Here is a 13,626-nt window from a genome sequence, read left to right on the forward strand (position 1 = left end):
ATACCAGTGACTAATATCTGAATGTTTTTCTCTCTTTTTCCCTCAGTTCTCTGTGCATTGTTCCCTGAGACTCAAGCCAGTAAGACTCTTTTCCAAATGTATTTTTCTTTTGTTAATTGTGAAATAATCTGTATTTCATATATCTTGTTTCATATGATATCACTGAAGATGAGTGCAGATCAAACTGCTGTCTAGTTGTTAGTTTAAAATCATTGTGTTCTTTTTTTCATCTCTTCTCTTGACTGGTCCACCTGCTTTATTGCCTTATTTTGCCCCCTCCCCTCTGTTAATCCCTGCTTTCCTACTCCTTACATCCCTCTCTTCCTCATCTGTACACTGTACTTCTTTCTCATACCATTTTTCTCTCTCCCTTCATCCCTACTTCACTCGTCTGCAGATCCGTTTGTTTACAGTAAGTATCATTACTTATTTCTACCCACAATAATGCTCTCAACAGTAAGTAATGTGAACTAGAAGCCCAATATGAGCAAGGGATATACATGAAAATGAGTTCCAGTGTAAGCCTGTGAGCTAATAAGACAATGTGTCGAATGTGTCAATAATTGTATGTCATTTTAATTGTTTACCTCATTCTGCAGACTATGAAAGACTGCGAATTGGAGGTCTGGTCATTGCCGGTTTGTTTGTAGTAGGAGGGCTAGCGGTTCTTCTGTGTAAGTATGAGACTGATCACTTTGAATTAAGTTAGTACATTAAACATGTAACTAAAGACTATGTACCAACTTCATTATAAAGTTTTATCATTTTGGTGTGGTAAACTCAGACTATGCAACACTTTCTGATTCTCTCTACAGATAACAAGTGCACTGGGAGGAACAAGTAAGCACTTCACACATGCACATACGTCTTGTGTTCTTAATTTAAACACCTTGAAGAACCTCTCTATATCTTATTTCCTTTATTTTACCCTGTCTTTTTTTCTCATTGTCATTCTCCTTCTCTCCCTTCAACGCATGTAGAAAAGTGGAGGATGACACCAGTGAACTCTAAGGCCTGAGGGACGGAATCAACAAACCAGACCGTTTCCACCCATCTGACATAATAAAGGAGAATGGGGGGAGGGGGGGGGCAGGTGTTTAGAACACTGATTCTGGGATGGGTGAGACTAGACCTACTACCCATGTACTGTTCAGTGCATATGTAGTTCCAGAGATTTGGGGGGTTTCTAGAGATAAACATCTATTGTAAAAGGTGTGGATATACAACTCAACAAACAAATGTAACGATAGTTGAGTGTTGTGGTTAATTAGTCCCTCCGTGGTGGGCAAGATTGGAAAAATAAGAACAGCTAAGTCATCGAATGTTTTTATGTTGGTGTAGGATAGGCGTACAAATATGACAATTTAATTCAAAGTTAATGTCAATGACTATTTAAAAAACATAAAAAACAAAGCTGTGGTAAATTGTCGTTTTTCAACTCGGTTCTTTCATGTCAGAGACGTCCCTAGTAATTCGGCGTTTCCAGAATTCAGCTTCTGCTTTGGTAATGACGATGACAACAGAATTAACATCAGAAAATGTTAACAGCTGGTCAAAACCCATGAACATGCGTGTTCGACAAAGAATTAGCCTCCTCCCCACTCCAACGGTGTAACTTCAAACTCAACCCAATTGCAAATCCAGTAAACCTGTTGAGCGTCATAAGGGTGTTGGCGCTGTCTTCTGAACATTACTTTACGCTACCTCTCTGTTGTATCTCGCTGCCAGATTTCCTGATATTTTTCCTTCCACACTTCCATTTAGGTATAACGCGTATCCAAGGTAAGTCACTGTTTATATCAAATAAGGAGCCCAATACTATCCAAATCGACAAAAGAGATGAAAACCACTTTAGTATCCAAATTACTATTTGTCTGAGATATAATTTTATTCCACAAATTTTACTCGTCAAATGCTTCTTGTAAGTCCCCTATTTTTTTGCTGTTAGTGTTCTCTCCAGTTGTTGTTATTATTACTGTTCTAAATACTATCTCATCGTGTTTTGTCGTGATGGACAACGTATTTGTGCGTAGGCTAATTCAACCCATTGTTTATAATATTTTTCCAAACGAAAAATATGTGCGCTGTTTTTGCTGTTTGAATACGATCATTTTGACCACTTTTGAACATTTAATGTTTCTCAACATTTGCAATTATTCTACTTTAGTACAGCATGTGAAGACATGCCTTGAAGTTTGTGAAAAACCTCCGGACGTTCTAAAAGACTATGGTAGCCTACCTCACGAGCGCATGTACAGTGCGCGTATAACGAACAATGAACGTTAAATCTAGAATCTTTGCTAGCATCAATGTCATTCTCTTCTTCACCATTAGATAGGCCTATGGATGTCTGCCTCTACGCATTTTAGAATAATTTCCGTCTAGCCTCTGCTAGGTTTCAAATGCGGAAAAGCCGAGTAAAATGTTATCAGGATTCTGGATGTCAAACAGTGCAGTCTGAAGGAAGTAGCCTTGCACGTGTGAATGCTCGACCCAGCGTGTTTGATTCTATATAGGCCTGTCTACACTGTTGTAGCTGGTCTTAAAGGAAGATGTATTAATGGCATAGAAGATGGTTGGTTTGAAATGAATGAAAAGGGCATCAGGACACGGCCGTGAAGATGGTTGGTTTGAAATGAATGAAAAGGGCATCAGGACACGGCCGGTGTCATTAGAGTAAGCATATCCAAGCCTAATGTGAGCTACACCTAGTGTATACACATTCATGCCATTATCTCTTTGGAATTTGACTTGGTTGGTCAGATTCAAATGAATGGAGGTTGAAACTTTGACCTCAAGGTACTGTAACTTACATAAGTCTGTCCAGATCAGAGAAGAAAGGGGGAAAGAAGACACTGGTAAGATGCAGTGTGTCACACCTAGCTGAGGTAGGCTTCACACCTCTACAAGATGATAATCCCAGTTGAACTTCTTCCTATCTGCATAGTCTTTAGACTCACATGACTCTTATTCATCACTGAGACGCCAGCACTCGCATCAGAACATGCACGTTTGGGTTTCAACCGTCGCTCTGGATAAGAGGGTCTGCTAAATGACAATGTAAATGTATCACCTAGGCCTATCAAGCAAAATCATCCTTCCATAGCCTTTCTCTCCTTTTGAGCAAGACAGTTGTTTCTCGCCCTCCAGCTCCTTTTGAAACACAGGCAGCAGGAGATCTCGAGAACCCGTGAGGCTGTTGAACTAGTGAGCCTGTCGCCAACTGTGTTGCTAACTGCTAACCTTGTGACGAGCCCAGATGACTCATGGTTATAATATGCTGTCCTTAGCTCCCTCCTCTCTTCGCTGAGCCTTGAAGAATCGCATCAGAACTCTACTGTGGCTACTCTCTTGTCTGACAGTAGACAACATGGCAGCTTTCAAAACGGTGAAACAAGTAGAGCAGTTAACTGACAAAAGGACAGCTGAAAAGTATTTTTGGTCTCTTTTTTTAAAATGTTTTTACCCCCCCAAAAAGTAATTTCAGAGGATCCAGTGTGCTCATTGCAGACACATTTGTATGACTTTAATTTCACTCAGACGTTTGTGTGTGCAAGCACACACTACAGTCACACTACAAAGGGCAATGCCTATTCTCAGTGGTATGTTTTGTTCCTAAATTAGCTGCGTTTTGGATTCCTGTATCCAGGCACCACATCCTTTATGAGGCTGCCAGACATAAACACGCACACATACACACACATGTATACACACTCTCACAATCAATGGGCAGGCAACCTTAAAACGGGGGTGAAGAGCTAAAGGGCCTGCCATATTAGAGAGTAACTTACGCACACACTTGCATACAACAAACCACATACTCAGATTGACTTCAATGAACTTACTGTTACAGTAAGACTTTGAGACAGCCTAGAGCATCAGCAACAGGTATTAGGTTCACCATTTGTCTGTGGCAATGTGTGATGTTGTGGGAAAAGGTTGTGCATTATGTTTGCGTGATGTCATGCACATGATCTGGAATTCCTTTTAATTTCCTGGTTTTAAACCCCACATTACAGGAGGCCTGATCCAGCCAGCCTCCATCGCTATAGGCCCCAGCTGGGCACAGTGTTTACCCCAGGAATGAAAGGCCTTCAAGGCCAAGCAGCCTCAGCCTCCTGTCCCTTTTATCCCTGTGGGTGCTTGGAACTTTATCCTGCTCAGTTTCTTTTTGAGGCCCTCTGGTACAGTGCTCCTGACCTCTAGGTCTTTCACCCTTGCCTGTACTCAGATCTGGGTTGTATATTTGAACAGCTTTTTTGTAGACTGAGGCAGACTGGTGACAGGTTGTGGCGACCAAAGGACTAACATGCCAGATTGAAGCTCAGCAATTTTTAATTATGCTGCAAATGTAAGGAATAACACTGTTTTGTGTATGTGGGAATAAGGAAGGGTAGAAAGGCATCACAAAATTGAACAGTGACGTTATGAGTGATGATGGAAATAAGACTCTGTGTTAAAAGGACAGAAAAGGTTTGCCGTCTGAGGAGGAAAGATGAGATGGTGCGGGCTTTAGTAAAGATGTACATGCGTGCAAAGACAAGGAAGTCTCTGTATTTGTGCCCCAATACAAATGTTAAATTATTCTAGCAACTCCGGAACGAGAAACGGGTAGTCCGTATCAAACAACTATACAGTCAGACGACTACGTAGTCAGGCAGGGCAGCATGACCCAACAGGAACACTGGTTTCTTTTATACAAGGGAGTGGCCTGGCCGCATGTCAGTTTTCTTGCATCCCTGCCAGCCTGCTTGCCTTTCTGCCTGCTGAGGGAGAAGGATGGGTACAGAGGGTTGCTGTATGTCTTCAAATTGCTGCTCGACTCAACCATCCACAACTGCACTGTCAAACCCTCTGACCTCCTCCTACCCACACCCTTAACTAACATTTACTTTGTTATACGACTCTTCCTTCCTTCAGAGCTGTTGCTCTCCTTTCAGAGTTCTCTAACTCTTTTAGCTATATCTCTCTTCAATCGATCCCTTTTTTCTTGTTAAGTTCAACTGTCCCTCTTGCCATGTTCTACTGTCTCTCCTGCCTCTATCACCTCTCATCCCCCTTTGGATTGGAACATGAAGCATGCACGAGCCAGGCTTGGGTCTGGGGCAGCTGCTTCTGCCTGGTCCTGCCAGAAAGTACACTTACATTTAGTCATTTAGCAGACACTCTTATCCAGAGCGACTTACAGTAAGTACACGTACATTCCCCCCGAGGCAAGTAGGGTGAAGTGACTTGCCCAAGGACACAACATCATTTGGCTCGGCCAGGAATCGATCTGACGATGTTCAGGTTACTAGCCCGATTCCCTCACTGTTCAGCTACCTGACCCCCCAACAGTATGTATGGTATATCCGTGCCACAGTAGGACAATCAGAACTTCCTGGTATGTTTTAATGAGGATATATGGATAGACAATATTGGACACAGATGTGGCTCCTGAGAGTCAGGAACCCTTTTTATTTGATAACTCAACCCTAAATTTAACTATAACTACTACTGCACTAGGAGTCAAAGGTATGCATTTTATTCTTATTTGGTGCAGGTGTGGATAAAAACCTAATTTGTCTGGTCCCACCTCTAGGCCTGATTTGGTTGTGTATGTAAATGCTGAGGGTTAGCACATACAAAGAAATGTGGAAAAACTTGTCGTCTTTATCATTCTCATTGCATTCCTGAAGCCCAAACCATTGTCACTACACCCCTGAAGGGGTCATGTTTCAACAGGTGTGGGTGTTTTTCTATTTGCACTGCATAACTGATCTGAAAGCCTGACCTTTTTCACCAACCTAACTACCTCTCGCCGATTACTGTTAAGTTCTATTACTTTAGAACTAGACAATGTTTTTAGGATAACATTGAGGCAAATCCTAGATGGGAGAGCTTAAACATTTCTCACTCTGCATGGGCTCAGCTGGCCTGTAAGGTCATTGTGTACCAATCTAAATCAGATGAAATGTCAGACTCCGGGGAATGGCTTGTGGTTGCGTCACTTCTCTGTTGACTTTGGGAGCCAGTGCGAGCCAGTTCTGGTTCCCTGGGAAGACCTATAGCTATCTGCCTGCCCAAGCTGGAGCTGGCTTGATCAAATCAGTATAGGACAGGAGGAACTCGGGTAATTTAATTCAGCAATTGTCCGATACAATTGGAGCCTTAGTAGGTTTGTGGTCAGGAGTTAGCTTTTAGGTCCTGCTTGTACTGCTTGAGCCTGACCTCAGATTGTTTAGGTCATTAAGATCCTGATGGATTTGAGTGCTTTCTAGGGTAAGGTCTTTGGCTTCCTGTTCTTTTAGAGGTTGGCCTATCCCATGTCTGAACAAAGGACCGTAGACTTACGTCAATCTGCATTGAAATAGGCACATTTTTAAACGGTTACAGCGTGGTCAGATCTCCCAGGTCTTTTTGTATTTATTTTAATTGTTTTACTGATCTTTGTTGTGGTTAGAGAAGTGGAATAATACATCCGCTACATACTAAAGCAGAATGTATTGCAGGGTTTGTGTCCAACGTCTCATGAAACCCTGGTATGCAGTTTTATAAACCGGGCACATTTTCAAATATGCATGTATGCTTACCATGTACATGTATGGCTGTACAGTACTCAAACATTTCTCTCTTTTGTTTGTTGAATTCAGGTCAAACAGCTCCAAGATGGCCATGATCTCAGCCTGGGTCTTGATGACAAGTGAGTGACGGGTCTTTACATTTACATTTAGTCATTTAGCAGACGCTCTTATCCAGAGCGACTTACAGTAAGTACAGGGACATTCCCCCCCCCCCCCTGAGGCAAGTAGGGTGAAGTGCCTCGCCCAAGGACACATCATTTGGCACGTCTGGGAATCAAACTGGCAACCTTCAGATTACTAGCCCAACTCCCTCACTGCTCAGTCATCTGAATCCGACTTTACCTGTCCTCTCAGACCACACCTTATCAGTTATGACCACCAATTTTCTCACAGAGGAAATTGTCACGGTCTTAAGAGTTTGTGTCATAATATAAACAAGATTTTGTTGGTCCATATACAACTAAAGAAACTGTACAGAGCATGAGAAGAGCACAGTACATGAATCCATTGACCTTTTTTAAGAATGCTATTTAAGGACAATCTCCTTAACATAACACAACCGTTACAAGTGCTACATTCACTGGCACAGCTGCCATTGCTGGGATGCCTTTAATGCAGCTTGTATTCTGTCAGCCTTACCATATATTTCTGTTTCTTCCCAGTTGTATCCCTGGTTTTCGCTGAGGAGCAGAAACGTATGTACCAAGGCTATATGTGCCACAGTTTCATAAATAAGTTTGGCGTGTGTGTATTTGAATGGAGATATCGACCATATGGGGCAATCTGATCCTTGGTATTCATTGATTAGGAAAGCAGAATTTGCAGTTCACCCACAAGGAGAAGCACCCGTTTGCGTTATTCAGCCATTGTCTGCGTGAAGGGTGTTTTTTACTTTCAAACTGACTTGTCACCTCTCTGACCCTACAGCTGAAGAAGACCCATTTACCTTTGGTAAGTTCACTAGCGTCTAGTGTCAAGTCCTAAATCGTAATATGATCCCTTGCTAGAAACTAACCTTTTTTTTTTTTCTTTCCTCTCTCTCTCCAGATTACCACAGGCTTCGTGTCGGTGGTCTGATCCTGGCAGCAATCCTCTGCCTGATAGGCATCACTATTCTCTTCAGTAAGACAATCAGCATTAACTCAATGTCTCATACACGCTCTTACATATACAGAAAGAGGGTGTATGTATAATTATTAGTTGTAGATATAGATGTGCATGCATACATACAGACACACAAACGCACAGGCACACGTATCCAGTGTCCTTCATGCTTCACGCAGAAAGCCTACTACAAAGACACAGTGGCAGATAGGTGTGTTTGCTCACTTGCAGGTGGACACTGCCGATGCAAGTTTAACCAGGACAAGAGAAGGAGGACTGGAAGCAACGCCCAGCAGATGCTAAATGACCAAGGTACAACGTCACCCTATTTTGCCAAGCATATTGTACATCATTTGATCAAATGTTCTTTCTTTTTGTCTGTTAAATTAGTTGAATAATTGGATGGAAATGGAATCATACTAATCTCAAATTATTTTCCAGTTTCTACTGTATTGCTTTATGAGTCTACCTCCCTCTCAAAAGACATTTGAAGGAGGCAAACGTAGTAGAAGGGAGAGAATACATCCTCCTCAATCTCAGTAGAGGGGGAATGTTTGAGGCTGTGGGTGGGTTCTAGTCCGTCTGCCCTCCATATGTCTGTGTTGATTACCTGATGTCACACACGGCCATGGAGAGGCTTATCTGGCATGCATGCACTGGCACAGAGATTCAGCCCAGCATCAGGTAGCACTGATGCCTTAGCCCTCTTTGCTCACAGATCTGATACTGGGCATTGGAAAAACACAAATTCATCTTTTTTATATGGACAATAATATCAGATCTTGTGTTGCATTGTGAACAAGAGCATGTTGGATGGAACACATTTCTTAAGACGAAACGCAGTCATGGTCCTCGCTTTCCCACATGTAGCACGGAGAGGAAAAACACTAGTGTCAATGTTTCCATTATGGCTCATCTGCTGTTTGTGTGTGTGTACCCCTGAGAGTCACAGGGTGAGATGCATATACTTGAAGAGTCTGAGACAGAAAGCAAGTAAAGGCACTACCATGTGTTTAATTAACAAAAAAAGTAGCAATGTCAACTCTTCCTCCACGGAGGGCTTGTCCTCAGGGAACCATGCTTCACCCGGATTGGCTACTTACACCTGTGGCAAAAAAAAAAAACAACGTTAGGAATGGACAGTAATCATGCAAACGTTTCTCTCCTGCTTTGTAGTTTGCTGTGTTTTCTCTCACTTTGAGCCCAGTTGGCTCAATTGATGTGGAGCGGAGTGTCTGTTAGCTGACGAGTCACAGCCGTGCTTGCTCATCAGCTAAGTCGGGAAACGTTCCAAGATGCTGCACACAACCTGGCCATGAGGGGGGCCTGGGCCACTGTTGTGTGTGTGTGTGTGTGTGTGTGTGTGTGTGTGTGTTCCCCAAGATCAGAAGCATCCCCGCCCAATGTCCTTCTCTGTGCTCAGTGTATTTGTAAAGCTAAATACTATTTGGAATCAGTGTTGGTATTTCCACGCTGGTCTGACCAACGTTTTATTTCTGTGTCTCTTTCACTAGCTCGGGCCAGTGAGTGTTAGGAACCTAACCTGAAGCTGTCAACTGACTTCCCGCCTCTGCAACAACCAATAAACAATCTAAATGTGTGAAGGTGAAGTTCTTTTTTTTTTTTTTTTTTTTTAAACCTGTTAATTTAGAGTGGAAGATTTCACCACCCTATTGCTTTAGTTGGACACTTACCACCTGAACCAGCCTAGTATGCACACAAACACATGCACACACTACATAGAACACACAAAGTAGGATATTTTTTTTTATTATATTCTTTTGTATTTAAAACTTTAAAAAAAAGACAACTTCAATATTAATATTTCTGAGCTACTTGTTTCCACTTATTGGACATAAAATATAGGAGATGCTGCTGTGTGTTTAAGTGGTGTTATACATGTTACTGTAGAAATTATTCCTATAAACTACTAGACTGCAGTATCATAAATCTCACCATGTTAATTGATGTGTTCATTAGGTTTTGTAGAATGTTGATAATTGCAGTCATGTTTGGTTAAAGCGATTGTTAAATAAAGTCAGAGTTTCTATATCTCTACTTGTTGGTGTCATCTGTGGCTGATAAACTAGTAAGTCAGAGATTTGTTTGCCATATGCACAATATAACAGCAACACACATTTTGGCCAATGGGATTCTTACAACAAGGCAACAGCCACGTTTCTAGCAAAAATACCTGAAACAGCAATGAAAGTAGGACCGGATATAACAAGGATCCAGTTGTAAATGTAGGTGTAAAGACCCCAAATCCTGAGCTTGGGGATGATGAATTTAGCAGGCACAATTGTGTTGAAAGCTGAGCTGTAATCAATAAACAGCCTCCCCATGTATTTGTTGTGCTTGTCCAGGTGGGAGGGGGCGATGTCCATAGATCTATTGGGGCAGTATGTGAATTACGGGAGGTCATAGGTTACAGGGTGGCAAGGCAGTCAAGCAGGTGATGAAAGGTTTCTTGGATACGGGGACAATGGTTGTCTGTTTGAAGAAGGAGGGGACAGCAGATTGGTTCAGAAAGAAGCTGAGTACAGAGGTGATTATCTATGCTACCTGGTTGGAACACACAGGGAGGACACTGAATGCCATCTGGCTCTGGTGACTTCTGAGAATTTACTCTTTTCAGAGCTCTCGTCAGCCGTAGGTATAGAGTCTAGGGACAGAGTTCTGGTTTCCTGGTCTTTAGCTAGTCTTGCTGAAGGAATGGTGTAGCTCTTCTCAAACTGTGGGTAGGTGGTGTTGAGCACATTGTGAAGAGATGCGACGGACTGGGCTTCACTGCTACCTCAGTCCACTCCATATGTACCTGGGTCTAGAGATGTAATAGTGGGACTCCAACTCATAGGCTTATTTAGCATCTCTGATGGCCTTCTGAAGGCCTTCTGAAAGTCATGGGTATCTGGACAATTGGACAACTGGACAATCGATTCCTGGCAGTGCCAAATGACGTTGTGTCCTTGGGCAAGGCACTTCACACTACTTGTCTCAGGGAGATACCCTGTACTTACTGTAAGTCGCTCTGGATAAGAGTGTCTGCTAAATGACAAAAAAAGGTACAAAAAAAAGTAAAACACTGAACTGTAAGCTTACAAAATCTAGCAAGTGGATGTTTATCTACTACCTGTTTATCAGTGGAGGCTGGTCCATTTGAGGGAGAGGAGGATGCTCCTGCTTTATTTTTTAAAGGCGAGAATAATATCCATATATAAAAAAAGACAAATTGGTTGAAATAAACCATTACCTAATTTTAGAACAATTTATGTTAAAAATTCTCTCTTTGGAAAAAACCCGATTATTAAAATTCTGATTAAAATGCTTCAACAGCGTCACCTGCAGGCAGAGGGGAAAGGGCTGTGTGAAGGGGGGGGGGGGGGGGCTTTTTTGAAACGTAAACGATAACAGACCAGTTTAGAACGCAAGGCCAGAGAATGTCTAATATAGAGAGAACCATAGACATATATACATGTGTATGTTTATGGAGAGAACTGCCACTCACGGGAAACTTCCGGGTTATGAACTGGTTGAAGTTCCATGTGAGGGCGCTAACGAGTAGCGAGTGCAGAATGAATGGAGGTCTATGGAGCTATACCCCTCAAAATCCACTTTTCTCAGGATATAATTTTTTGTCTAGTAATTTGAATTCTGAATTCGAAAGGGGAGGCAAAACAAATACACACTGCTGGCTGTTAGATTTTTTTAGTCGCCTTTCTGTTCTAAAAAGCTTTTGAAAATGTAATTGACGTCATACACATCGTATGACCAGAGCTACTGCTTTACGGCAAGCTCTGGTCACTTACTTTTTTCTCTCAGGGCATCGACAACACAGCTGACAAGTTAGGCTCTTCCTGTCAATACACATGCTAAAAAGATTTTTGGCTTGCTAATGTTGTTGCTAATGTTGCTAATGCTCTGACATTCTGATTCCGCTTCGGATGCCATCAAGCAAGAGCTCTGGTCGTATCAGTCCTTTACTAACCAATCAGCATTCATTAGCAGAATGCTAGCATGTTATAGGCAACAACGACTCACCCTGTAAGAAATCAAAAGGACATAAGTCTCGTTCATTCAACTTTCGACCTATAATCCATGTTAAACATGCAAAAACTACAATCAAATCGGAGATTTATCAACGACAATCAGGCAAAAGAGACAAATTTAGCCGTTTCGCTCCATAGACTCCCATTCAACATGCACTCGCTCGCGATCACTCCCAGTGGAACTCTGGTGGAACTGCAACCAAATTCGGTACAATGGGGCTTAATAGGGAGTGGCAAGGCTCTCCTTAAACAGGCTCTGGCAAGGCCCTGAACTACATCCGGTTAGCGCATCTGTAGATAAGTAGCTTTAGTAGCTAACTAGTATAAAATAACATGACGCAGTTGGTCGGTTTTCCTCCAGTCCTCCCCAATTTCATACGACACTGTAGTCTATATCGTATTTAATTCATATAGATATGAGAAAGGTTACCTCCCCTCTCTCTGCTTTGCCTGCCCAGATCATCTGGCCCGCCCATGAGAAACTGAGCTACCATCGTGCAATAGCAAGAGCGATATCGGTTTTTCCTGGAGAGACATTATGGCGAGCAAACAGACGAAGCACAACAGTTGCTCGGTGCTTGGATGTACAAATGCAAGCACAAGTCTTTATTTTATTCCTTCATCCGAGCCTCTGCACAACCAATATCTCAATTTTATTTTCGCTGGAAAAGCGCCGACACAACTTCCCAACGTTTTGCATGTCTGCGCCAAACATTTCAACCACTAGGCCTACTGTTTCCTCAACGTGAGCCAACACAATGATGGCCTTGCTGAAATTAAGTTCTGGATCGTTACTTAATGTCCTAGCCTGGCTGCCAGCCCAACTTCTCCCCGCCCACAAAAAAAATTGGTCGGGAAGTTGGGTCTGGAGGGTCTCGTATTGGGGAACAACTACAGAAAACCAGAATCTGGGCGTAGCAATGAAATTGCCAGGGCGGGCTTTATACGTTGATGGACAGATGATCAACAGTAACGTAATCACCCACGTCACAAAAGAGCGCTTAAGTTGAATTCGTTTTGAACGAACATATTACGTTGCTCTGATTGGTTGTAGGTCTATCCAATTGAGCGAACAGACCTTTGTTTTCCAGGCTCAAACACGCCGCGTAGTCAAAGCCCAACGGAGAGTTCTCAGACTCATATTCTGCTAGCTATATCATTTTGTTGCTTTACTGTATATGGTTACCTAGCTTGCTACCCGTAGAATGTGGCTGTAACATTAGCTCTGCAACCAACAGCTGAGTTACTGTTGCTAACGTAAAGATAAATGCAAATGGCATCAAGTGTGTGTGTGAATACAAACGCTGTAACGCCAGTGTTGTACACTTCTTTGTTATTTGGATAACCGTTCTGCTGTTGGTGTTATGGCGTGCGCGATATCCGCCTTTCTCCACATTGAAATGACTGAGTGTGCACCTCTGCAAACCAGGGTGATCAGATGAGAATGGCTAAATTCGAGGCATCTTACAGCAACGGGGGCTTGAGCCATTGCGATGCATCCGTTGTAAACATTAGCGCATGATGCCGCCCCTCTCCTGCTCATTAGCATTTAAAGCTACAGACACAGAAACAGCGCGTTCTGAGGAAAGCCGATTGTGGGACTACTTGTAGTGGCTATAATTCTGCACCATGGCTGAATTTCGGGAAAGAGACTTCAGATACAGTATTAGGGGACCACTAAGGCCTATATAAAAGCATCCAAAAACAGCATGTCATGTCACCTTTAAAACCAATGCTCCACACTTCTACTGTTCACACTCAGTCACAGCTTAGCATCAAATTTCCAATGATACAACTTTAAGAGTATAATATAAGGCATAACTGAGACATTCATTTTTCAATCAGATAGTTCCATAAGTGTAACCCATGTGTCCATCATTTCAGCAGGGTGACATCAATTTTTTCATCAT

General features: G+C 42.4%; 1 protein-coding gene across 2 annotated transcripts; it reads left to right on the plus strand.

Annotated features, from left to right (window-relative positions):
* Positions 1–1,624: 1,624 nt before the first annotated feature.
* Positions 1,625–9,721, plus strand: fxyd3 (FXYD domain containing ion transport regulator 3). 2 transcript variants are annotated; one of them, XM_084709747.1, is made up of 7 exons: positions 1,625–1,782; positions 6,633–6,682; positions 7,226–7,258; positions 7,491–7,514; positions 7,611–7,685; positions 7,899–7,979; positions 9,182–9,721. In XM_084709747.1, exons 2-7 carry the CDS (start codon positions 6,649–6,651, stop codon positions 9,199–9,201), a joined length of 267 nt encoding a protein of 88 aa, XP_084565873.1. In that variant the 5' UTR covers positions 1,625–1,782; positions 6,633–6,648; the 3' UTR covers positions 9,202–9,721. The 2 variants fall into 2 exon arrangements, with proteins under 2 accessions (XP_084565873.1, XP_084565866.1); XM_084709740.1 differs by lacking the exon at positions 1,625–1,782 and adding an exon at positions 6,499–6,521.
* Positions 9,722–13,626: the final 3,905 nt, after the last annotated feature.

Source organism: Hypomesus nipponensis, chromosome 2 (genome assembly GCF_054491055.1).
Source record: "Hypomesus nipponensis isolate SF chromosome 2, ASM5449105v1, whole genome shotgun sequence".
NCBI classification, from domain to species: domain Eukaryota; kingdom Metazoa; phylum Chordata; class Actinopteri; order Osmeriformes; family Osmeridae; genus Hypomesus; species Hypomesus nipponensis.